Source organism: Mustela putorius, unplaced genomic scaffold (assembly GCF_011764305.1).
Source record: "Mustela putorius furo isolate JIRA1106 unplaced genomic scaffold, ASM1176430v1.1 tig00537248_pilon_pilon_pilon, whole genome shotgun sequence".
NCBI classification, from domain to species: Eukaryota; Metazoa; Chordata; class Mammalia; order Carnivora; family Mustelidae; genus Mustela; species Mustela putorius.
The window spans coordinates 9,001,360-9,027,538 of NW_025422387.1; the positions used below are offsets into that span (position 1 = coordinate 9,001,360).

The 26,179-nt window shown below is 48.1% G+C and overlaps 1 protein-coding gene across 3 annotated transcripts in view; it reads right to left on the reverse strand.

Annotated features, from left to right (window-relative positions):
• Positions 1-19,981: 19,981 nt before the first annotated feature.
• The window catches only part of TBX5 (T-box transcription factor 5), a 47,616-nt gene continuing 41,418 nt past the window's right edge, over positions 19,982-26,179 (reverse strand). For all 3 annotated transcript variants that reach the window (XM_004753297.3, XM_013056570.2, XM_013056569.2), the window contains one exon: positions 19,982-22,124. In XM_004753297.3, coding sequence (XP_004753354.1) covers positions 21,550-22,124 — 575 coding nt within the window. In that variant the 3' untranslated portion in view covers positions 19,982-21,549. The remainder of the gene's footprint in view (positions 22,125-26,179) is intronic.

The following is a 26,179-nucleotide window of genomic DNA, read 5'->3' on the forward strand; positions in this document are numbered from 1 at the left end:
TCCCCTCGAGGCTTAGGCGCTAAGAGCCCCATCGTCTGGGAACAGTTTAAAGCCAGATAGCTTCCCTTTCTTCTCAGGGTCTCTTGGTTCAGGCTGGAAACTGCCAAGATCCACAGACGGCAGAGGGCTTCCAGAAACCCAGGAGACCAAGGTCTTTCTCCATGCCCAAAGGCTTGGTAAATACAGGCCATTTGATTTTTCCAACATGGGGGACTTAAACCCCAAAGCTGGGGCTTGAAGCTGAAACTGCTATCTTCCAAATGCAATTGTTGATATTGGTTAGTTTTAGACAGGTGTTGGCAAGGATGTGGAGAAAGGGGAGCTCTCTTACACTGTTGGTGGGAATGCAAGCTGGTGCAGCCACTTTAGAAAACAGCATGGAGGTTCTTCAAAAAATTGAAAATAGAGCTACCCTTTGACCCAGCAATTGCACTACTGGGTATTTACCCCACGGATATAAATGGAGTGATCTAAATGGTTCTAGCAGCAATGTCCACAATAGCCAAGATATCCATTGACAGAGGAATGAATAAAGAAGATGTGGTGTATATATATATACAATGGGATATTACTCAGCCATGAGAAAAACGAAATCTTGCCATTTGCAACATCATGAATGGAGCTAGAGGGTATTATGTTAAGTGTGATAAGTCAATCAGAGAAAGAGAATTATCATATGCTCTCACGGGTATGTGGAATTCAGGAAACAAGGCAGAATATCATAGGGAAAGGGAGGGAAAAGTAAAAGAAGATGAAATTAGAGAGGGAGACAAACCCCAAGAGACTCTTGGTCATAGGAAACAAACTGAGGTTTGCTAGAGGGGAGGGGGATGGGGGTATGGGGTAAATGGGAGATGGACATTAAGGAGGGAAAATGATGTAATGAGCACTGAGTATTTTATAAGACTGATGAATACTGAGCTCTCCCTCTGAAACTAACAATACACACTATCTGTTAATTAATTGAATTTAAATTCAAACATTTTTAAGAAGTACGAAGAAAAATAGTTGCCACCTAAAGGGAGGAAAATAGTGGTGCATTCTAGAAAGTTGACGTTCCACATTGCCTGCCTGCCTTTTGGAAACATTGGTGGGTGTAGCGGAGATCATGCTGGACATTCATGAAATTCCATGTCAACCCTTTGTTTCCAGGGATCCCTCGCTAGGCTGAAGACAGGTGACTAGTGCTGCCTGATGGGAGGCAGATGGAAATATACCCACTACTTCCGGGTTCAGCCATGAGACTCCCTGCACAACATCTATCACCCTCTTCCGCTCTTTCCACATTGAGTTAGGGGGCTGCGTGCATAAGACGGAAGGAGTCTGCATCCCTGAATCACCACCTGGAGAACAGCCCTAAGGGCTGCTCAACCCGTAGTAGACTGTGATGGCAGTGAGTATGACAAACCACTGAATTTCAAGGATTTGTTACTGCAGCGTTGCCTGACCTACCCTGACTAACACAATTCTGTTCCAAAAAGTCAGTCAGCTTGTGAGCTATGACAGTGACCCACTTATGTGTCACCTTCTGGAATTTGTCTTTACTTGTAAACGCCACAGTGGTTGTGATGAGCAGTATATCTAGTGGCAAGGGACATCAACGGTTGGGATTAAACTGAGTTTACTGCAAACGAGGCTATCAGTTTACTGTGCAAATAGGCTTTGGATTTCATCCGGGAATAATACAACAACAGTTAAGCCTTTTGTCCCAGGAGTCAGGCCGACTTGGTTTGGAATAGCTTAATCCCATTCTAACGTGTGGCCTTGGGCCAGGTTAACCTTCACATGCTTATCGGCAAATAGGAATAGTATTTGAAGCAGGTGCCAGTGCTGTTGTGGTCACTGTGGCTCCTAGATCCTCCCCATCCCCTGGAACATTTGTCAGCTGATAATCCACAGCTGTCAGACAGTACCTCATCGACAGAAACCCATCTCATCCAAGGTCACAAGCCTTTCCAGAGACAATTCACCTCCAATGACAGGTGGATGAGATGGTGTAAGTTGATACAACTTGGGGCAACCCTGAAAGGTCATCCCAGACAGACTCTTAGATGATCCCCGATTACCCCGCCTCTTAATTCTTGTGACCTCCCATAATCCCTTCCCCATGAAAGCACATAGAACCTGTAACTTGCCTCTAACAAAAGACCACGGCCTAGGGGAGGGAAGATCACTTCCGAGATTGTATCATATGAGACTGTCACATCTATCTTGGTATCAGACTCTCTCTCTTGCTGACTTTGATGAAGCAAGCGCCCAGCCATATGGCAAAGAACGAAAGAGGTCCTCGGCCAATAGCGAACAAGAAACTATGGTCACAGTCCTACAACCTATAAGAAACTGAATTCTGCCAACAGCCACATGAGGCTTAGAAATAAATCATTCCCCACTGGAGCTTTGAACTGAGACCATAGCCCTTTCGGGGCACTTTAGCCTGAATCAGAGAACAAGCAAGGCTATGCCTGGACTCTTTACCTGCAGGAACTCTGAAACACTAAATGTGTGCTAGTTTAAGCTGCTAAATGTATAATGAATAAGACCGGGCTTTCTGTGGGGTCAACTACAACCTTCCTTAAGGCTTTCATCACAGAGCACCAGGTGATGTCAAGAATTGTTGAATCCCTATACTGTCCACCTACAACTAATATAACACTGTATATTAACTACTGGAATTAAAATGAAATTTGAAAATATTTTAAAAACTCTTCATCCCAACCCTGCTCCTCCTCTGCCTCCTTTCCTTCCCTCCCACAACTGTCAATCCTAAGAGCACTCCCTAAAAATCCCCAAGCACCCTGAATTCCAACTCTGGTCTGCTTCTCAGAGACCCCAACTTGGATGCACGTCCAATATGCACTTGTTCCTTTTCTACTTGGCTGACAAGACTCTTATCTTGACGACTCCATCCTTCTCAAAGTGACTCTGTGTTTCAGCAGCGACAGGTGCCCCCACCAAGACTGAGTCCATAATAGACTAAAGCCTATCATGAAAACCCCATGGTAATCCCATTCTTCTTGCCTGGACCCTTTAAGGATGAGGCTCCAGAGCTGAGACCAAAGAGATTTGAGAAGGTGCGTGTCAGGAGCTTCTAGGAAATAGACCCAGGAAGGGCAGCCCCTCCACTGCCCTTGAACATCACTACACCTGGTTGTAGGGACTGGAACCATGAAGTCAGGTGACACCCGTGTGGAGAGCTTATCAGAAGGCCCAGGACAGCAGAGCAGGAAGTTGGAAGGGGGCTAGGGCATCATGGACTCCATCAGCCCTGGTGGTGCCCACCTTGAGACTGCTGTCAGATGTAAATTTTCTTTAGAGCAGCTGGATGCATTCTGGTGGAATCAGTTTAGGTTGCCTCTCCATAGGGTGGACAGGAGAATTGAATACAAAGACGCTATAGTAGCGGTGGTGAAAGGCTCCTCATAGGAACCGCCACCACCCACCCACCACCACCCCTGGCTATGGGAGGGGTAATTGACCAAGCGCTCCAGCTGCTGCAGTTTGAAACCCATTGCCAAGTTTGCACCACGCTTCCCTTGGATTGCTTCTAGCCAAGGGATACTAGGATGAGTGCGTTCCTGGGAGACATGGGATTTCTCTGACAGATGACTTTGGCATAAGCACTTTGCCATTGGCCTTGCTGAACCTTCCTAAGAACTGCACTGCAGTCTGAGACTCTTCCTACCCAACCTTCCTACTTTCCTTCCTCACTCCCTCCCTTCCTTCCTTCATCCAGGAGCTCTGTGATTGTGACCTGAGATGAAGGCAGATGCTTAACCTACTGAGCCACCCACCCACACCTGGTAAGTATTTTTTTAATGAATGATTGGATGGATGGGTGGATGGAGGGATGGATGGATGATGGGTGAATGGATGGATGGATGGGTGGATGGATGGATGGGTGGATGGGTGGATGGATGGATGGGTGGATGGATGGATGGATGGATGGGTGGGTGGATGGGTGGATGGGTGGATGGATGGATGGTTGGATGGGTGGGTGGGTGGATGGGTGGATGGGTGGATGGATGGATGGATGGATGGATGGATGAATAGGTGGATGACAGATGGTTGGATGGATTGATGGGCAGGTGAGTGGGTGGGCAGATGGATGGATGGATGGATGGATGGATGGATGGGTGGGTGGATGGATGGGTGGATGGGTGGATGGATAGATGGGTGGATGGGTGGATGGGTGGATGGGTGGATGAATAGGTGGATGACAGATGGTTGGATGGATTGATGGGCAGGTGAGTGGGTGGGCAGATGGATGGATGGATGGATGGATGGATGGATGGATGGGTGGATGGATGGATGGGTGGGTTGATGGGTGGATGGGTGGATGGGTGGATGAATAGGTGGATGACAGATGGTTGGATGGATTGATGGGCAGGTGAGTGGGTGGGCAGATGGATGGATGGGTCAGTGTATGACAACACTTCCTTCTTTGTCAACTGATGTGTTTGTAGCCAGGTCTGATATTTCTTAAACGCTAGCCCACAGACCTAAGCTAATATACTTAGTTTTCTAAGGACTTTTTATTTCCTTTATGTCAATGGCAACAAGAAATCTGAGACCCCTCTGGCTTCTTCCTTAATGTGCCTGACATTTCTGTAAATGGGAAATGGAGTGAAAATGTACATTTCATGACAGTTCTGTCATCCACTGAGACCATTCATTGAGACCTTCCCTAGGAGTGCCAGACAGATATCCTAGGTTCCCATTTGGACCAGTGAGGCAGAAGATCCTGCCTTCAGCTCTGCCAGTGACTTGCTGTGTGACCTTGCACCAGCCTCTTCCCTCTTTGAGCTTCAGTGTCATCTGTCCAAGATGGGGATTGGATGAGACAGTATCTGGATCTCTCATCCTCCTTGTCATGATCTGTCATTTAGGATGTGTTCTGTTCGAAGTAACAGTCAAGGGACACCTGGGTGGCTCAGTTGGTTAAGCGTCCAACTCTTGGTTTTAGCTCAGGCTCTGATCTCATAGGTCATGGGATTGAGCCCACGCTGGGCTCCATACTCAGTGGGAGTCTGCTTGGGTATTGTCTCCCTCTGCCCTATCTCCTGCTCTCTCCCTCTCTCCCTTTCTCTCTATCTTTCTCTCTCTTTCAAAAATTAACAAATAAATATTTTAAATAATTAAGTAACAGTCAAATAAACCATGACAATATTAAAATATCTTGGTTATTAATATGTCATTTAACAGAAGTCTGAGGGTAAAAATCTCCTATCTGTTGCTTCAGCTGCTCAACAAATTTATCAAACTGCAGATTTTTTTTCTTATCCCTTCTCTTCACTCTATTTAACAAGGCTTCCAGTCTTATCCTTGTTGCCTCATGGTCACACAATAGCTGCCAGAGCACCCATATTGCATTTCATTCCACTGTCCAAATCCAGGAGAAAGGGACCGACAAAAAAGTGTTCCCTTTTAACAAGAAGGAGAATTTTTCCTAGAAATACCCCACAAGAGGATTCCTCATGATTCTTGGGCCATGAATCACATGGCCACCTCTTTTTTTCTTTTTAAGCTTTATTTATTAGTTTTATTAGAGAGAGACAGAGAGCATGGTGGGGCGGGGCAGATGGAGAGGGAAAGAGAGTCTCAAGCAGACTTCCCTGCTGAGCACGGAGCCTGATGCAGGGCCCCATCTCATGACTCTGACGTCACTACCTGAGCCAAAACCAAGACACCAGCCAGGCACCCCTCCCCTGGCCACTTCCAACTACAAGCAAATATTTAACCAAATGAAAGGAATGGGATTGCCATGGGTGTGCTATTGCCTTGATCAGGGCAAGGCAAAAAGGACATGATGAGGGCAGGAACTGATGGGATCTGCCCGAGAGGCCTCAAAGGTGGAAGGGCATCCGATCTCAGCAGGGCAAGACAGTCACGCCTGAAACAATTTGAGGGCACCTGTGGGCATATACAGAAAACAAGGCAAAACAGAATGCCCGAGTGCTGAGCGAGTGTGGCCATTTGGGGTGCAGCTAGAGGAATGTAGCGGCGAGGAATCAGAGGTGAGAAGGGAATGAGCATGAAGACAAAGGAGACTCTGGTCCCTTGCTTTCTCTCGCTGTGTCCCCTCCTTCTGTCCCCACCTTTGCACTTACTGTCCTGAAATCCCCCCTGCCCCAGCTCACTGCACTCCGGAGAGCTTGTCATCGCCCAACACAGGACCTGGCGCATAATAGGTGTGCAACAAATGGAAATTAACTGATCAGGTGTGAGTGGAGGGGCTCCCGAGCGAGTCCCCTGCCTGTCTTTCTGCTTCCAGCCTTTCCCCTCTCCTTTCTTCAGTCCAGGTGGGCCTCTCCAGCCCCTGGGGGTGGGACAGCCTCCTGGCCCCTCTGCTCTCCCCCACCTTGCCCAGAGACACAGAACAGCTTTGATCACTAACAGCAGCCTTCTAGGAAGAAAGAAAGAGAGAGAAATCTGGCACTTTAAGCTCCCTGGCCATGACACTTATTAATAAAATGAGCGGCTGTCAGCCTCTGCTCCAATCAGCTGTCCATAGCTCGGGGCACACGTGGAGGCTCGGGGCAGCCCCAAAGCTGGGGCTGTGGGAAGAGAACAAGCAAGAAGTCGCTGCCTCCAGATATTAAATACATACATAGGCCCCGGCCTCAGCAGAGAAAGGTCTGGTGCCCCCAGACAATGTCCCATTTCACTGGATTTTAATGGACTATATCCCCAATTGTCTCCTGTTTTCCTACTGTAAAGTCACACTTATAAAACCACGAATACGCTCTGCTTGCTTAGAAAAATTAAATATTTTTTTATTTGGGGAAACAATTATTTTTCATAAAAATGTGCTCTCTTTTGTTTTTATAAAACTATGTTTTGATATTAATGTGTAGTGGGGTTTTGTTACTTTTAAATAAATCAACATTTAAAAAAAAATTAACCTTGCCAATAAGGCCACAAGGACCCCAGCCCCACCTTGGTCCCCTCAACATCTCCCAGGAAGTAACCACTGCTGACAGCACCGTTGGGGGGCGGGGAGATACATCTTTTTAGAACCCATTTTAGGCTTGACACACGGTACCTCATGCATTAGGTAGCTAATTTGCCTGTGTAGCCATCACTATTCAGACTTTCCCAGTGGGGCGGGTTGATTAATTTTTTCTTTTCCAAGTGGCATCTCCTTGAATAGATGATTCTGTCCCTGGTTTCTTCCATTCGGTGATGTCTGGGGGTGTTGCCTCATAGACACGCACAGATCAACCTGGTTCTTTTCACACTACACAGCATTTCTGAAGGGAGACAGAAACCTAGGTTATTCTGCTCTGACTGTGCATTAAAACACCAAGGTGAAGGTGTTTAGGAGGGTCCTTCATAAAATCGGGATGCCTGGGTCCCTCTGGCATCAGATATAAGAATTCCCGGTGATTTCAGCCCACAGCCTCGGTCAGGAGCTATTCAAGGAGTCAGTCTCCTAGTCATGCATATTAAGCTGTTTCCAAGATTTTTCTGTTTGTTTTGTTTTGTTTGTTTGCTTGTTTGTTTGAAAGCCTGCTGAGTCCTTTGTGCATTCTTCCTGAGGCATCTGTATGGATTTCCTGAGGGTGGGGGGGGTCATTCAGAGTTGGATAATCCCTTTTCCTGGCGGAGGGCTGTCCTGGGCGCTCCGATGTTGAGCAGCAACCCACACAGACATCACGACAATCAAAACTGTCTCCAGACATAGGGGAACAGGATTAGGGGGTACAAACTTCCAGTTATGAAGCAAACAAGTCACGGCGCTATAGCGTACAACATAGGAAACAGAGTCAATAATATCAAAACAACTCCGAGAGCTGACAGTATCTACACTTAGCACGGGGGTCACTTTGTAAGATACAAAAATACTGAATCTCTAGGCTGTATGCCTGAAACTGATAGGATATTCTGTATCAATTGTATGTCAGTTAAAAAATGTCTCCAGAGGTATCCTGTTGAGTCAGTCAGTGAAGTGTCTGCTTTCAGCTCAGGTCATGATCCCGGGGTCCTGGGATCGAGCCCCACATGGGGCCCTCTGCTCAGCGGGGAGTCTGCTTCCCCCTTCCCCCCACCTCTCTGCCTACACGTGATCTCTGTTAAATAAATAAAATAAAATAAAAAGTCTTCAGACATGGCTAGATTCTGGGAAGCAAAATCACGCCTGGTGGAGAACAACAGCTCTGGGGTAGGGATCCTGAAGGAAACTGGCTGTATTGGGAGGGGTGCACCTTTTTTTCTTGGGAGCTGACAACGCTCCAGAGTGCCCAAGCTGATTCGCAATCTCTGCTTTCCTGGGAATATCCCCCGGCCAAACATGCTATCCCTTCATCCCTGGGTCTCTGGATTCAGATTTGGGGCCATACTCCCGAGCACCTCCACTTTTCACACTGCCTCCTGCAGCCCCGAAGCGGGGGCATGCTGTCACATCTAGGAATACAACTCTAGAATCCAAAATCTGGAATGTGAGCCTACAAGTCGGGAGTAGTAAGAAGGGTGAGGAGGAGCTGAGTTCTTTCTGATTTTCTTCTTTCTTCCTTTTTTTTTTTTTTTTTTTTTTAATTCATTCTGCTGAGGGGAGGGGAGGATAGTTTCTTCATCCTGCCCCACCCCCCACCTGAAATTTCCAGAATCAGCCTCCTTAAGGGGATGCGATCTGCATCCTGGTTGCCGTCTGAGTTTTACAGGCAATGAGTTCAGTGAACAAGACAAGGTAAGCGGCCGCGAGAAACAGAAAGAAGCTTCCCAGGTCTGTGTGCATCTGTGCTTACGTGCATGTGTCTGAAAGAAAATTAAATTCACAGGCTGGGAAGCAAGAGGAGGGGGGAAGAGCCACAGGCCCAGCCGGTCATGTCTCTTTAAGAGAGATAAGCTGCCTGTCCCATCCATCTCTTTGACACTATCAGCCTGTTGTCTAAAGTACTTACAGTTCCCTCCTCGAGAGGAGAAGCCTGACATGGGGGTGAGGGGGGAGGGGAGAAAGGGAGGCATGTAGGACAGGGCGCCCTGGCTGGCCTGCTTCCCCAAAGAGCAGGGACGGGGGCGTGCAGAGTGAGGAGGTCACCCCTGGCCCTGGGGCCTGTTTTTAGATCAGCCCTGAGTGCTGGGGAGATGGTCCCGCCCTGGCTCCCTACCTGGGACCCCATTCCCAGGGGAACCACTTGAAACCGAAGCTTGTTGTTCTCAAGTGGCCGGGGGAGTGTGAAACGTAGGAAGGAGAGAGTGAGCAAAAGGGAAAGGTCCTTGGCTCCAACGGACCTCAGCTCTGCCCCCAGATCCTTTAAAAACGCACATCACTGCAGTTCCTACTACACTGAGAAGTGACTGCTCATCTCCTCCCTGTCCCTGAAGCAAGGAAATCAGCACCAGAGACATTGAGTAACTCTCCTAGGGTCACACAGCCAATCAGGGACATCCATGGGATCTGAACCTAGATTTCTCTCGATTCCAAAGCTGACTTCCTAGTGTCTTAACCTGGGTATTCCCTGCACCCTTCTGTTATGAGAAGTCATGTTGATGGGTTATCTGAATTAATGGAGAGCCATTTATTCTTTATTCATTCAACAAATGCTTTTGAAGCGTCTTCTCTGTGCCAGGGTCTGCCCTGGGTGCTGGTGATAAAGGCAGGGCCTCAATTGCTTCCTGATCCTTAGAAAATATCCCCTTTGATTGAGCCAGACCTGCAGAGACCTCGGTTTGGCTAGTGGACCACTTGATTTTGCCAGATTGTGATTTGGGGTCTTACAGCCCATTGAGAGAATCCAGGAGAAACCGTTCTATAACATTTGCTGTTGGGCACCAAAAGTCACGTAGCACCACGTCGTCTTCACAAGAACCCAAACGAAGAACTGTCTCCTGGTTTTTAGCAAACGTCTTGACTCGTTGGTCTTGTGCAAACTCTCAGAGTATCGTAAAGAACTATAATTCTCTCCCTGTTTTGGCAGCTAGGAAGTTCAGAGCCAAACACATTTCTATTAACTATACAGGATGTCCCAGCTCCAAAAAATGAGGAGCAAAATGCCCTAAAATGTGGCGGCATGAAGCCAACGCACCCCGGGGAACCCAGATTCTGTGGGTGGGTGATTCAGACAGGGCAGGACAGGGCCACAGAGACGGCACCCCCATGTCAGGAGCCAGAAGCAGAATGACCTGCAGGCTCTTTGTTCATGTGTCTGGTGGAGTGCCGGCAGGCTGGAGGTGGGAGTCAGCTTCCCTCCATGTGGACTGCTCCCTGGGGACTCTCCCTGGGGGCTAGTTTAGGCGTCTTCACAGCATGGTGACTGAGGCTCAAGAGTGAGCGTCCCAGGGCAGGGGCAAGTAAGGCAGAAATGGTCTCACTCTTCATGACCTCGCCTCGGGAGGTTTTCTGCCCGAGGAGGTCACTCCCCAACCCCCACCCTTGACCTGAGCTGTTTTTAACTCTGCCCTCAGTGCTAGGGAGCATCCACCCCACCACCAGGTCCTGCTCATAATCAAGAGGAAAGTCAGACTCCATCTCTGGATGGGAGAAGCGTCACGATTCCAGAAGACAATGAGGGATAAAATTGTTGCTGGGGCCACTTTGGGAAAACACAGTCTGCCACGTGGGACCAAATAGAGTCTATTGATTTGTGCTCATGATGCTTGGCTTTATCGCCTTACTAATTGTCATCTGTGAATTGCGTGTATATTGCAGCCCGAGATTATTTATGAAACCAGGTAACAGAGAGACAGGAGGGGGAGGACCTCAGCTCTGCCCCTAGACCGGCTTAATCAGCACTGTATTCCGAGTGCTTTTTATATGTTTGGCGCTGTGCAAAGAGAGCCTTCCTTCTCCTTTTAATGCACAAACAATCTGGTTATCCATATTTTACAGGTGAAGAAATGAAAGTGTAGGAAGCTGATGAAACTCACCAGGTCTGGCAAGGCAGAAAAGTGGCAGACAAGTGCCTCCCAGCCAGCCCCATTCAGCTCTGCCCCAGGTAGAGTCCCCGCCTCCACGCTCAATCCCATCCTTGGAGCCTCACTCAGCACCAGGCTTCTGACTTGAACTTGTAACATGAAGAGCATGCGAGAAGGAGCCCTTCCTACCCCCAGATACCTTCTCCGACCCCTGAGTGTTCTTATGCCCAACTTTCTCTGAGAAATAAGAGAGTATTCGTTGACCTCTGCACATCTATCAAGATTAACATTCTCTCCAACTTAGATCAGCCAGCCTGTGGGGGAGTTGGGGGAATTTGGCAGAAAATCTCTGAGCACCCACTTCCTGCCAGGCCCTGAGCTAACTCTCAGGAATCCAGACACGAGACATTTAATGTCACAGAGGGCCGAGATACGTTAGAAGGCAGGGACCTTGACGTTTTGGCTTTGAAGTTGGGCACTTGGTGAACACCTAGCATCGTGAATGGAGAAGGTGGAAGGTTCAGCAATGAAGCCTTGGATAAGTGACCACCTCTCGGAGCCTCCACTGGCTCCCCTATAACCAGGGCTGTGTCGGAAATCCTGTAACTCCTCCAAAGCAAGTTTGGGGGCTGTGTCTGATCACCCCATAGAAGGCTCAGCACACAATCAGCCCTCAACCCACAGGGCTCCGGGAACTCTCTGGGGCTGGGTCTAAACTCAACTGAGTTTGATGGCAAGAGGAGAGAAAGAGTGGATAAGGTCATTGGTCTTCTGGCTTTCCCACCTCTGCAAGGGGCAGCCTTGACTCTATGGGTTGCAAGTTGGGGCACCCAGTGTAATGACCGCAGAGGCTGCAGCCCCATTGGTGGGTGCCGGTGGAGGGGCGCCTGGCGAGAAGGTAGAACAGCGGGCCTATTTGAAGGATCCGAGACATTAGCTCAACAGACCGGGCATTGCTCGTTCTCTGTTGGCCCAATTAGCACCAAGTTCAACTTGTATTTTCCACGTAGAATGCAGCTGGTGAGTCAGGAAGAAAGGCGAGCTTCATTATTCGCTTTTTGCTAGCTCTTGGAAATATCAAGAATACTTGGCCCTCCAGACAAATCCCAGCTCCAGGCCCAAAAGCTAAGTCCAGATATGTTATATATTTATTCAAGGCAGCAATTGGCCAGGAAACGACTATAAAACACACATTTTGAATAAAAGAGGGAGATTTATGGTACATTTGTAAATCTGAGTCATATCTCTCTGCCTCCCCCAGGCCAGGATCCCTTAATCACTAACATACCCCCAGCTTGTACACTCGGTGGGCATGGAATTGCTTCCTTCTGGTCCCGTCCTGGTTAAAGATGTGACGGGGATCGTGCTACTTTATCTGACAGTCAGTAAATGAATTGCCAATTCATTCTGAGCTGCGATGGGGGCTGGTTTTTCCTTTGGGAAGAAAAAAAGTGGGGTCCTTTCATATGTATCTTTGATCAGTCGGGACTTGACAAATTATTTTCATAGGAATTTCTCTGTCCTTAATGCCACAGGGAAAAAATGGATTTACTCGAAAAGAATAGCTTTTATGTTTCAGAAATTAGAGCAATGTAAAAGTTTTCCTGACCTCTCTTTCTTTTCCCTTTTCCTTCCACTGCATTTTTCTCTAGGGAAAGCAGGCAGGTAGCAGAGAGAGCTGGAGAAGGCCACGGCCAATGGCTGGGCTTCCAGCAGGTTGAGTTACTTCAAGCCTATAAACATAACACGAAAATAAGTCTCACCCGTATATACAATTGGTACTAAGAAAACCAAGTCAGCTGTTTTGCCCCAAGCTTCCCTAGTGATAGCTGACTTTTTTCTTCTCTGGATTTTTGTTTTAGGGACAAAGGTCAACCTGAAAATACCTGAATTGTGTTTCAGTAGGAGTCCCACTATATTGCAACTATCTCATGACTTATCTGAAGGGAGGGGGCTGAAAAAGAAGATCTCTAAGTGATTTCCATATCAAGATTTTTATCAGCTATGGCACAATCTTAAAGAAAAGAATGTATTGAGAGTATTAATGGTTCAGAGCTGCCATGAACAGTTGGGCAGGTTGTGCACTGCCACAACTCTGAGAGGCACCATTCAGGTAGACTGTCATTATGAAGACTATGCTCTGAGGGTTGTGCCATGCTCAGCCTGTACAACTGTGGGTGACAGCTTTGAAAGGGAACTCACGGAAGTGACAGGAAAATTGGAGAACCACAATTATAAGAAAGGAAGAATCTTGGGGACCAAGGTGGAAGGAACTAAAAGAGAGTTTAGTCAGGGCCTAGAGTGAGTAAGTACTAGCAGTATCAGTCTACTTAATTCTCTGCTCAAGATTCTCTCTCTGGTGGGGCATCTGGGTGGCTCAGTAAGTTAAGTGTCCAGATTTTTTTTTTTTTAAGATTTTATTTATTTGACAAAGAGAGAGATCACAAGTAGGCAGAGAGGCAGGCGGGGGGGGGGGGAGCAGACTCCCTGCTGAGCAGAGAGCCCAATGCAGGCTCGATCCCAAGACCCTGAGATCATAACCTGAGCAGAAGGCAGAGGCCTAACCCATTGAGCCTCCCAGGCGGCCCAAGTGTCCAACTCTTGATCTCAGCTCCGGTCTTGATCTCAGAGTTGTGAGTTCAAGCCCCATGTTTAAAAAATAGAAATAATAAAACAAGTAGAAATAGAAAAAATAAAATAAGATAAATAAAATAAAAATAATTCTCTCTCTGGGAAAGATAGAGACAGAGACAGCGACAGAGACAATGAGCCTTTCTTGGGCCAAGCACTCCTCCTCTGTGGTCTAAGGGATGGGGCGCTATTGGATTAGCAGCTCTACTCTCTTACTTTAGGATTTCCTCAGTGTAGAGCCTGGAACAAGGATTCGGGAGTGGTGGTCTGTTTGGGTGAGAGAGAGAGTGCTCAAGGCTGTGGGGCTACTGAGTGGCAGAAGTGGGGCCAACATCCGTGCAGAACTGTATTCTGGATTCCTCGTGTGATGGGTATTCAATATTTTTCGACCTCTTTGCATCCATTTCTCCTCTTCTTGGGTTTATCTCTCCCTCGTGGTGAGTGGTTTTGGTGGGTGTAAGTAGCGGCTGTGAGTGCCCAGGCCTGACTCCTGAGCCTTGTCCAGTAGGGCCGGTGTCCTTATAAGACAGAGAGACACCAGAGCTCCCTCTCCCTCTCTTTCCCTCCCTCCTTGAATGTGCACAGAGGAAAGGCCAGGTGAGGACACAGCGGAAGGTGGCCATCCACAAGCCAGAAAGAGAGCTCTCCTCAGAAACCACCTTGATCTTGGACTTCCCCGCTGCCAGCACTGTGAGGAAATAAATTTCTATTGGTTAGTTGTGCCGTCTGTGGGGTTTTGTTCCTGCAGCCAAGCAGACCGCGAGGCACTGCCCTTCCTAATGATCTGCCCTCCAGGATTTCCGACTCACCGATCAGCCCCCACAACCACATGAGCCAATCCCCTGCATTAAATATCTCCATGTCTCTTACTTCCTCAGCTCTTAGACGGGCTGAGAAAACCCCTTAAGGAAAGACGTGTCTATGAGTTCCCTACCCACCATACTCAGCCTGGTCTTAACATCAGTGTGATACAGGGCCCCAGGGAGGATGAGAAGCCACGTGAGGCAGAACTAAGTCGTCCCATGCAAAGGCCTCCTAGATCCACCTGCCCGCAGCCCATCACCAGCCGATCTCCGGCCCCGGAGCCCAGCCGAGCTCAGCTGAACTTGGCCCCGATGCGCAGAACCGCTAGGTGGATTCAACAGCAAGACCACCTAGCGCCTCATTTGGCGCATGCGCGACACTAAACGGTGATTGACACCTGCCTCGGAGGCTTTGCGGTGGACCATTTCGGAGCGCTCGCTGTGGCTCCAGACCAGGGCTGGATGCTTGCAGTCTGGGGCTGCCAGCGCGCACTGAAATGTCCCCCTTTACGCCTCAAATCTGAGGCGGCCAAAGAGGATGCAAACGCCGTAAGTCTCCTGGCCACGGAGTGCTTGACTTCTCGTGGAGCCCTGCTCGCTGAGGAGAGCATCTCTTGGGCTATACTTATGAACTCATTCACCCCATCTTTGGGGAACACCTTCGAAATGAAAATACAAGCAGACAACGCTGGAACATTCCCACTCTCACGATCCCAGGAGAGAAGATGCGCAGTTCCGCCAGTAAGAAGGGTGAACCGCGACGAATGTTCGGGAAGAAGAAAGGCTCTCCTGACTCATCTCGGGTACAGCAAAGCCCTCCTGGCAGACGTCAGGGCTGAGCTGAGATCCGTGTTTAGGCCTCTGTTTATTAAATGTGCAGACGGCCAGCTGCCTGCAGAGCACATCCCATTATGGCTCCCATGTAATCCCTCTCCCAGGCCTGAGAGGCAGATCTTACCCTCCATTTTTCAGACGTGGAGACAGAGGCTCGGGGAAGTGAGTAAGTAGCTCCTGCACCAAGGGTTAGCGGGGCTTCCGAGATCAGGAAGGCAACAGGCGTTGCCCAGCTTCCAGGTGCAAAATCGCACAACCTCCTGAAGGTCCAGATGTTTCCCTGGCACACACCAGCTACCCTGTCCCTCCTTCTCTTCTCCGGGCCCACAGGGAAGGGCAGAGATGACACGGATCTCTTCCTCACATTCAGGAGCCAGCAGCACATAACGGTGGCCAAGCCACTCACAAGCAGAGTCACCTTGGACATGACACAGACACTCTCTGCTTGGGTGCTTGCTCATCTATAGAGTGGGATTAAGACTGGTTCCTACCTCCCAAGAAAGGGACTGTGTAGGTTGCTTGGCACGGGGGCCAGCAAATGGTGTACAGTCAGGGAATGAAAGATGCTCTTTATCACTTCTGCTGCTTGTAATGACAAAAGTAGGGGACGTTGGCCAAACATTAAAGCTCGGCCAAGAAGCGCCTCCACCTGCTCTCCGGGCTGCTCCCAGTGCGCAGCGCGTGCCGCTCCAGGAATGTAAAGTTATACATTTGTCAGGATTCGCATGCATGACTGCTTTTTTAAGAGGTCGAAGAAGGCATTCTGAGGTCAGAAAAGAGACAGTGCCAGATTGTCAGCCTTTTGGGGATGTAGAAATTTCTGACCCCTCTTGGTTGCCACAGAGGATCCACGGCTGGTAGTCACTTACAAAGCTAGCTATTGTAATCATCCTTGAGATGGTGCCTGTGTGGAAAAGCTGTGTTTTAATTATTGTTCAAAGTGATGAGGATGGTGATGACGATGATGGGGATGTTTTCCTAACCCTCGCTGAGCTGAGGTCCATTATAAAAATAATAGCGGATCACAGGGGCCAATTTCCCAACCAGCAAAGGAGGGAGGGGAAAAAGGGGGGTCAGGGGAGAGATGAATAGCAATAATAATTAATACTGGGGCGCCTGAATGGCTGTGGGTTAAGCCTCTGCCTTCGGCTCAGGTCTTGATCTCAGGGTCCTGGGATTGAGCCCCGCATTGGGCTCTCTGCTCAGCGGGGAGCCTGCTTCCCTTCCTCTCCCTCTGCCTGCTTGTGATTTTTCTCTGTCAAATAAATAAATAAAACCTTTTTAAAAATAATTAATACTAATTCATCATCTTATTGACTAACAATTACTGCCCTAGACCGGGCACTGTGTTCAGAAATTTACAGTCACTCTCTCACTGTCTGCCTCCTATAATATCCCCCTGCCCCAGGGCGGGGAGGGGGAGGTACTCTTATTATCCTCTTTCAATAGATGGTTTCATGGAGGGTCCAAGAGGGTAAGTGACTTGCACAACAAGATCACTGAAGCTGTAAGTGACAAAGTGAATTTTATAAGCCGGGTCAGGTAGAGAACAAAGGGGAGATTCTTAAAACCACCTGAGCCAGCAAGTATGTGTGTATGTGCATTTGTTGTGTGTGTGTTTGCACGTGGGTGTGTCTCTGTGTGATTATATATGTGTACATTGTGTGTGTGTCTGTGTGTTGTGTGTCAGTGTGTGACTGTATATGCGTATTTGTGAGTCTGTGTGCATGTGCATGTACCTGTGTATGTTGGATTTCTTAACAGGAGAATCAGAGTCCACCACAGGATGATAGCTTCACCCACCAAAAGGAGCAAGCCAGCAAGGGGCAATCCCAAAAGTGAAAACAGAGAAGCAGCTGGTGTCTCCTTGTTTCGGATGGAGAATGTTCCACAATTAGCAGTCGGCTGACAGGTGCCGGTACCCAGCTCTGTCTCTCTCCAGGCCAATGGCCCTTCTGATTGGATCTGAATCCCTTCATTCTCCAAGTTGACCCAGGGAACCCCACCTTCCTCACAAACCCGAGTTGACAATGGCCGAGGCATACACTAGATTTTATTTGACTAATCCTACTCCTAATTATAAAGATAACTCATCTTCATTTAAAAAAATTGAGAAATATCCCAAACCACAAAGAACATGTAAACACTCACAGTCCTGCCACTGTTATGATTATGTTCCACAAACTAACTGGGGTTTTTTTTTTGCCCTGCAAGCTGGAATGAATGCAGTTGCATTCGATAAGACTGAGAAGCTGCCATGCACATGACTTGTAATCAGCTTCTTTTAGCTACAATGTATCTTAAATATCCTTTTCCAATTGGCTTCACAAATGTATTTTTTAACAAGCCATGTGGTATTCCATTGCATGGATTGACACTAATTTATTTAACTAGCACCATATTAGTGGATAATAAGGCTGTCTCCAGTTTTGTATGATTTTAAAAATCATGATGAACTTCCCAGAAAATTAGTATGATGCACATCCCTGATTATTTCCTTAGGACTGATTCCTCCAAGTGGAATTACCAAATGAACCGATGAGTACAATTTTGAGGCTTCTGGTATCTTTTGCCAAATTCTCCTCTTAAAAGGTGTATCTATTTTCATTCCAGGCAGCAGTTTCTGGGGCTTATTTTCTCATTAGCAATAGGCATCATGATTACTTGACTATGCATTTGCTAAGTTAATGCATACAAGTTAGGCTTAACTTGTTTTTCACTGCTAAGTCTGTCTTTCCAGGCATTCATGGAACATGTGCTGTGGTAGGTCCTTTATGGTACATTTCTACAGATATTATTCACTTAAACTTCAAAGGACAACAGTCCTTTGAAGCAGACACACTATCTCCTTTTAATGGACAAGGAAGCTAAATCTTGGGCAAACTGAGGTTCCATGCTGAGCTCTGCCGCACACCAGCTGTGTGATGTTGGGGGTGCTCCCAACCTCTCTGAGCTCCAGAATACTAATGATCTGAGTCTCTGAAAGTTCCAGTCATCCTCCTGGTGATCCCCTAACTTTGAGTCCAGGAAGCCAGGAAGAGCTCTAACTCTCCTCTCTCAGGTACGAAGAAGCCTACCAGCTCACAGATCCAGACTGTACTCTGCAGTCATGGGAACTAACTGGAAAAGAGCCTACACAATTAGTAGGTGCTCAGCAAGTCAGAGTGTCTACCACACAGGGTGGGACCTTAACACATGCTTCTTGAATAAATGAGTGAACGCAAAGTAGGTCATTACTGCCCATTCATGAACCCTACAGCTCATTCCTTCAACACCATTTCTGCCTCAGGACCTTTGCACAAGCTATCCCCTCTGCCTGAAATGCTTTTCCTCCCAACTTTTCATCTGGCTAATTCCTACCCAACCTTCAGGGCTCAATTCAGAAGACACCTCCTCCAGACCAAGTTAGGACTCCTTGTCTTGTCCCTTTATGACATCATGCATGCTGCCTTCATTGGTCTTCTTGCCTTTGCAATCCACTGATGACACAGGTTACCTAAAGGCTGTTTCTCTCACTAAACCATACACTCCAGAAGGATACAACCTCTATCACCTTGTTCACTACTGTGTCCTCAGCATTTACACATGTCCAGTCCAGAAGAAACATTCACTAAATATACTATAGGAATATAACAATTTACACCATGGCTTTTGACACCTAAGCAGTAATAAACTACATGAATATTTGCATGTGACATCCTTAAACCTACCAATTCAGTGGTAGGTTCAATTCAGTCAATTTGTAACCATTGTTTGAAACCCGAAGAAGTGACCGACCATCTGTGATGGAACAAGATGTCCCTTCTCAAAAAAAAAAAAAAAAGTCCCTTCTCTGGCCTATGAAATTTGCGGTGAGCACGTTTTTAGTGATGTTCCATTGGTAACAACTGTTTGATCGCTGTGCCTGAGGGGTGCTAACTCAGTATTCTTCTGATGTTCTTGTGAAAAAATAAGACTGGCTACCTTGTATCATTGGTAAATGAGTTTTGGAAGGTAATTTTTTCAAGCGCAACCTTTTTTCCCCTTAATCCATCAGAACAAATGCTCACTTAGGGTACAGTCAGAATTTATTCAGTGAAATTTTACTAATTCATTCTATGTGGGAACAAGGATGTCATTGACCTAGTTTCTCCACTGTACCTACAAGAAGTTGAATTGTCATTTCTTGATCATTAACTTACATGTTTTGGGAGTTCTTTGCCTAGGAAAGCTTCCAGGAGGACCTGATTCAATGAATAATTTGTAATCAACTATCCAGTTGTTCCTGTTTCAAGGGGATGTGTCATATCTGATGGTTCTTGATCATTTCAAAGGTGCGGGCATTGAAATCACAAAAACTTTTCAAAACAGCAGCATGAATTTACTTACAATTCTGCTGCTGTGCCCTGCCTTATATGTATCATACAGGACAAACTCACAAATCTTAAATTTGGGGGTTTTAAATAAATAGCCATCGAAGGTCCCAACGGTTGCTTCATTGGGGACCTCCAAAACACTTGATTTCTGCAACCAATTTAAAGAAACAGATCCTTCAGGAAATCAAGTACTAGGTGTTATAGAAAATCTGACCAATATTTTTGGTCAGTTGAGATTCCTGATGATCTTGCTTTTTTAACACTGTCATAAATCCAATGAAAGAAAATAACTCCATCCCAGGGATATAAGCCAGGAGAGAAACATATTCAGCTCCATTACACTCAAGTATAGGGTTCCAAATATTCCCTGAAACCAGCAGAAGAAAGAAGATGGGGTCAGAATTACACCCGCAAGACAACTTCTTCCCACGTCCTCCAACTAACTTCTCCTCTATTCGGTCGGTAAAAAGAACAGGGGGAAAAGAAGGGTATTCAAGTCCCTTGTACTTTTTTAAGCACATGGTATTTATTAGGCATTAATTGGCACACAAATATACGAAACGAGTACTTAATTCTCACCCCACCCCTTAGCAACATAAAAAGACATAATCGCATGAAGACACTCACGTACAAACATACTTACACACTCACACGTACTGGGACATACTTAGCCTCACATATTACCCTGTTCTCTTTATTAGGGTCGGTTTAAAAAAAAAATTTTTTTTAATCAAGAAAGCAAAGCACATTCGAAAAAAAAAAAAAAAAGAAAACGCAAACTTGGTTTTGAGTATTAATAAAATTAAAAGCTCTTGGCCAGCTCCCATGCTGGATTTCATTTCATGTTATTACTTAATTAGAACTCCTATTTATAAATAAATAGTACCAGTAAAATATTACCTCTGAAGAACCCTGCAATAACGTTTTACTTACACGCTTATTTTTTTTTTTTTTATACTGTTTTCTGCTTTCAATAACCACAGTTTGGTGTCGGCATCTGGTGTCGGTGTGACTTCTTTGGGGAGAACCAATCAGCGAACAGGTCTGGCCTCTTCTGTAGGAACATTGGGCTTTGCCTGGCATCCGGGGCGGGTCGCCGGTGATGGAAGTCTGGAAGCTTGGGCTGGCTTTGTGTTTTATCAGGACCAATATTTATTTTGGCCTCTTCGCAATGCTTGTCAGCACAGAGGTTGCTTCTTGCTTTATCACAGTTCTGCCCACATGTAAACCAGGGCTTTTCAAGTTTTTCAAAGCAAGCTTTCCGGTCGGGAAGCTATAGGCCACGTTTTAGCGACAGACGGCTGGAAAGACACAGAGCTGGGAAGACAGGAGGGCCAAGGGAGATTGGAGGCCAGAAGGTGGTCAGCGTTAGGAGAGGGCCACGCTGGGCCCCAAGATGATGGGCAACGGAGGAAAAAATCGGACAAAAGCTGGGACCTGGGGAACCTTTTCAGGAACGTCACATGGTAGAGGTAGTCATTACTTAGTCAAGGGCAGGGTGGCAAAATTTAGGTTTCAGGGGTGGTATATTTGTGGCGGGATCCCCACAAGTACATATTTTGAAACACACTTGCCTCAGACCTCCCCCGAAATAAGGGACTGGGTCCCATTAAGAAAATTGAAAGGAAAAAAAATATATTATTATTTATTATATAACAATGTCAACATTAACACCAAGACAGGGAGGACTCCAACTACACCATTCGGCTAAAACACTCGATAAGGCAAGGCTTTCTGGAGACTGAAAGAAGGAATCACGGAGGACATCTGGAGGTGGTGTGAACATGGCCGGCCAATGAGTGCGGTGGTCATGGGGCTGGGTGGGGTGGGGGCAGCGGTGGGGGCTCATCTCGTCTCGGTTGGTTTTGAGACAAAAAACAAAGTCACATTTTTTGAATTGTGGTTTCCAGCGGCTGATTAGATCAGCGCTCTCATGGGTGAAGACTTGAATAAGGAAATGAAAACTGTCGTCCGTGGGGTTTCTCTCTGCTACTGTCTCTCGCTCCCTCTCTCTCTCTCTCTCTGTCTCTTCTCTCTCTCTAGCCACTGTCTGCAAGGAAGCAGGTCTCGCTTTAGCTGTTCTCACTCCACTCTGGCACCATGCCAACCCCATGCACCGAGTGATACTGGTGCGGGGACAGGGTCCGTGGCACGCCGTGAGAATAGAGGAACTCGGAGGGCTGCAGGCCGCCGGGCGATGGCAGGCCAGTCTGCGGCCCACACTGCCTGACCACAGGCTGGTGGGCCACGGAGGTCTGGTGCTGGAACATCCCCTCTCCGAGCTGTGGGGAGCCGTGGTTGGCCATGCCAGCCAGCCGGGGGACCAGAGGCCCCGAGGCGAAGTGGGCCGAGAAGTGCTGGTAGGGGAGCCTGTCCATGGGCTGCACCGTGGCCACCGTGCAGCTGCTGTAGGAAGGCACGCTGGGCCATGTGTTGCAGCTGAGGTCCTCCAGGCTGGGCACCGGCTCGCTGGGGGGCGGGGCGCTGGCGTACATGCAGGCCTGCCGCTGTGCTGACTCTGTCCTGTAGGAGGCGCTCAGGCCCTGCTGCTGGGGGTAGCCGGCCCGGTAGAAGGGGTCCTCCTCGCTGGGCGACGTCTCCATGTAGGGCTTCTTGTAGGGATGGTCCGTGGTGGAACATTCTTCATCTGCAGAGACAGGAGGATAGAGACCAGTGAGGCCGGGGCTAGAGGCGGACGTGGCCACGGACTCAAGGACCCCTTCCCCAGGTGGGGGTGGGGGGGACTAGCCCCCATTCTGATCAGTAACAGTGGAGACTTTGAACGAAGACTTTGACCTTCCTGAGCTCCGTTTCATCTCTAGCAAGAAAAGGAGGCTACAGAGGGACGTGCTGACAAAGGGATGCTGGAACACAGACTGAGCACCGAGGCCAGGGCTCAGGAGCAGACAACACCCCGTCCGTAAAGATGCCTGCTCTCTTCCCTCTGCCCTGGTGTGCACATGCCACGAAGGCGGGACATGGTCTGTGCTCCCCACCACGGTATCCCCCAGAATCCAGAACATACCTAGGAACCAAAGCAAGAATAATACCGTCCACGATTACAGTATGAAGGCACACAAACGGCGTTTACTCTGCCTGGTGCTGTCCGAAGCGCTCTCCGGAAGGGACCCCAGACAGCTGGCCCAGCAACCCCATGGGGTGGGCTCTGTGAGGGTCCCCACTTTGCAGATCACAAAACAGAAGACCAGAGAAGTCAAGCAACTTGCCCAAGGTCTGAGTTACGCAGCTGCTAAACAATGGATCGGGGTTGGGGGCGGGGGTGTCAGAATTCAAGTCATCGAATTAGGCAGGAGTCCCTGCTCTTCGAGACCAGGCTACACACAAGGGCACGCACTGAGTACCTGTGCAACAGACGGAAGGACAAAGGGACAGTGCACAGATGGATGGGAGCTCGGACGAGTCCCCAGATCCTTCCCTGATGCCTGTGTCGGCAAGTCCCGGTTAATATCTCTTAGAGCTGGTACAACCTAACAGGTCACCATTTCTTTATTGAAAAAGTCATTTCCCTTCCCCCAGACACCAGCGAGACCCCGGTACAGGGCCATGGAGATCATTCCGTCCCTGAAAGACGGTCTTCCGTAACTAGTCGGGGTCACTGCCTCCTTTGGGAAGGGCTGGGCTCTCTCCAAAATAACACAACAAAACACGTTTTAAAAACCATCCATGTGCCCAGCACAGCTTTGCATGCACTTTTGGGAGCTCAGGGATCCCCTCAAATCCAGACCCTAAGTTAAGAAGTATAGACGCATCTGGGTTTCAGTCTGGTTCTCTTACTTTTCCTATCTGTGCGCAGCCGTAGGCCTCCGCCCTGAGACCTGCGCTCAGCATGTCTGAATCCAAGTCAATAATACTTACCTCACTGAGCCGCTAAGAATTCAATAAATCAAGCCCGTAAATCTCCTGATATCTGTCAACAAAAGCAGCTCTTGCTGCAAAGGAAACACCACCAGTCAGTCTCTCGGCAGACCTGATACTGAGTAACACGCCTCCAGGTGTTTCCTTCAGGGAAGCCATCTTAAGAGTTTCCAGCAAGGTGTAAATGTCCCACAGATTCATTCCTTTGCTGGAATTTTATTCCCCAGCCTGGAGATTTTTCTGTCCTCCTCTCCCAGTCTCTTTCGAATCAATACATCATACGTGCCTGAGAAGGTCTGTTGTTGGGGGGCGGGGTGTGAAGAAAAGGAAACACTGGGCGCTCCTGCACCTCTGCGGTGATGGTCAGTGGCCTGGGGGCAGGACATGGGACTAAGAGGAGAAGATCATCCTTATTATGTACTGAGCTCCTACTGAGCCAGAATTCAAGTCATCGAATTAGGCAGGAGTCTCTGCTCTTTGAGACCAGGCTGCACAGAAGGGCACGCACTGAGTATCTGTGCAACAGACGGACGGACAGAGGGACAAGTGCACAGATGGACGGGAGCTCGGGCGAGTCCCCAGATCCTTCCCCAATGCCTGATCTCACAGTAATTCCTCCAGGTGGCCTGTCACAGAGGCAGAAACCGAACTCAGAGAAGTGACCTTCCCAAGGTCACGGAACTAGAAAGGAGCGTGGACTGGAATCCAAGCCAAGTCTGCTTTCCTTACCAATGGCACCTTGCTTCTAGCTCTCTTGATTTCTCACACCGAATGCCACTCACCTAGTTCTCCAACAGAGATGTACTGAGCCGCTCCCAGGTGCCAGGTACTGGGCCCAGAGCGGCCAATAATGAGCCAAGGTCCAGCTCAGTGCACTTGGAGGTGGTAAAGGAGGACCCTCTCCATCTCACCCTGAGCAGTGACGCGGCAGGAGGCTGACAGGTGGTGAAGGGGAGGTGGGCCTTGCATATAAAGCTTCACCCCACAGTGAGTCCTTTGGTTTTGCACCAGATTTTAAAACAGCTCCCCAACTCAAGTAGGAGAGCTTGGGTTTGGGTTCCGCGGAATCCTTCCATGGGCATCACGCCCGGAGTGACACCCACAGGTGGGTGAAGACTCTGACCCCATGTAAACCCATCCAGGCTGGGACTGTACCCACCTCCCAGCGAGCATGTTTATTTTCAGCAAGAATCTTTCTGGGACACATCTGGGCCCCATAGGATGACCAAACACTTGTCCAGAATAAAAGCCAAAAATGTGGCCTCTCTTCCAGGTGCTTTAAACACATCATGCCAACCGTTCAGATGTGTGAAGATAGCCAGATGAGCTGGTAGCCACTTTTTCCACCTTTCAACAGGGCATTTGTCTTTGGTGTCCTGAAGATGTTGTTACGCTCGACTTTTTCTGTCCTCCCCACCTCCTCCCTCAGTCACCTCGTGCTTCCGTGCTTCCTTCCAACCCAGCCACCCCCACGCACAACAACCCCCCCCCACGCCCCGGATCCATAAATCTGAATGTTTCCATTGTTGCTAGAATCATAACCTTTGGGTTTTCCATTTAACCAGGGCGTTTCCCCTTTTCAATAATCAAGAGTACAGCTGCAGGGTACCCTTGGCAAGAGAAAAAAAACAAGGCAAATGAACCATTCCCGAGTTTCTGATCCCCTTCCAGATTTGTTACAAGCGAAGAAGGAAGAATAATATGAAAAAGGCCGGAGCACATTTTGGAAAATCGTAAAATTACACATTCCAGTCTTTAATAACCCAAAGATCTGATGCAGAGTCCTAAGAAAAGCAAAAGTCTGGCTTATTCATGAAAGCGGGTCCCGAGTGTTCTCAAATTCCTCTTGGACCTCATCACGTTGTAAAGAAATTCCAAAGCATGGATCCAAATTTCAGGTCGGTGGTGATCAATGGTTGGGATGGAATCCCTGTGTTTGTTTTGGTCACGGTTTCGGTTCCTTTCTCTTTACTGGGAGCCCGATAACCGGTCAACAGCAAAGCTCTTTTTCCCAGCCGAGCCGTGTTTACCTTCCACAGTTGGGGAACGGGTAGTCAAGCATCAAGTCTTCCATGAGACAGGCCCACAGTTCAGTCCCGGAAAGGTGTGTAGTAAGAGTGGTCCATTACATTCCACCTGTCCTGAACCCAGCTGAGTCTGTTGAATACCAGGAAAGCTCTTCCTGATTCTGAGCACCGCATAGCACTGGGAAATATCCCGGCCCCTTGCATTTTTCTAGTGGTTTCTGATTCTGGATGAATGGCTTTAATGATCAATCCAGAGCACAGATTTTAGGGCCTATCTCTGGTTCTCCTTGGCTATGTGGCGTTGGGTAGATCACTACACCATATCCCAATCTTAGTGCTTGACTAAGTAGGGGGATAATGCTTTAATTTCTTGCAGGAATGGAGATGGTAAGTATGCAGATCTTATCTGTCCGAGTAACATGGGTCTCCTCTCTGTTCCCTCTTAGAAGATCAGACAGATGGCTCTGGGGACTGTCCAGTGCTTGAAGGTGCCTGGGGAGATCCTAGAGCAGGAAAACTCACAAGGCTGCTTTTATATTGCTCATCCCATTAAGCAAATATTGTCACTATTCCCAAATGGGTCATTTCGCTTGCCGACTGGGTTCATTCGGATAAAAAATCCTGTTGAACTACCATTCCTTGGTTGGGTGACCTTTGGCAAAGTCAGAAGTGGAACTATGATTCGGGCCTTCTGGGTCACAGCACCCAGTCACCGTCACAGCTCTTTCTGAAGGACAGTCTAGCCTTTCGGCTTTCGTGAAACTCACTTTCCAGAAAAGAGGAAAAGATGGTAACCTTG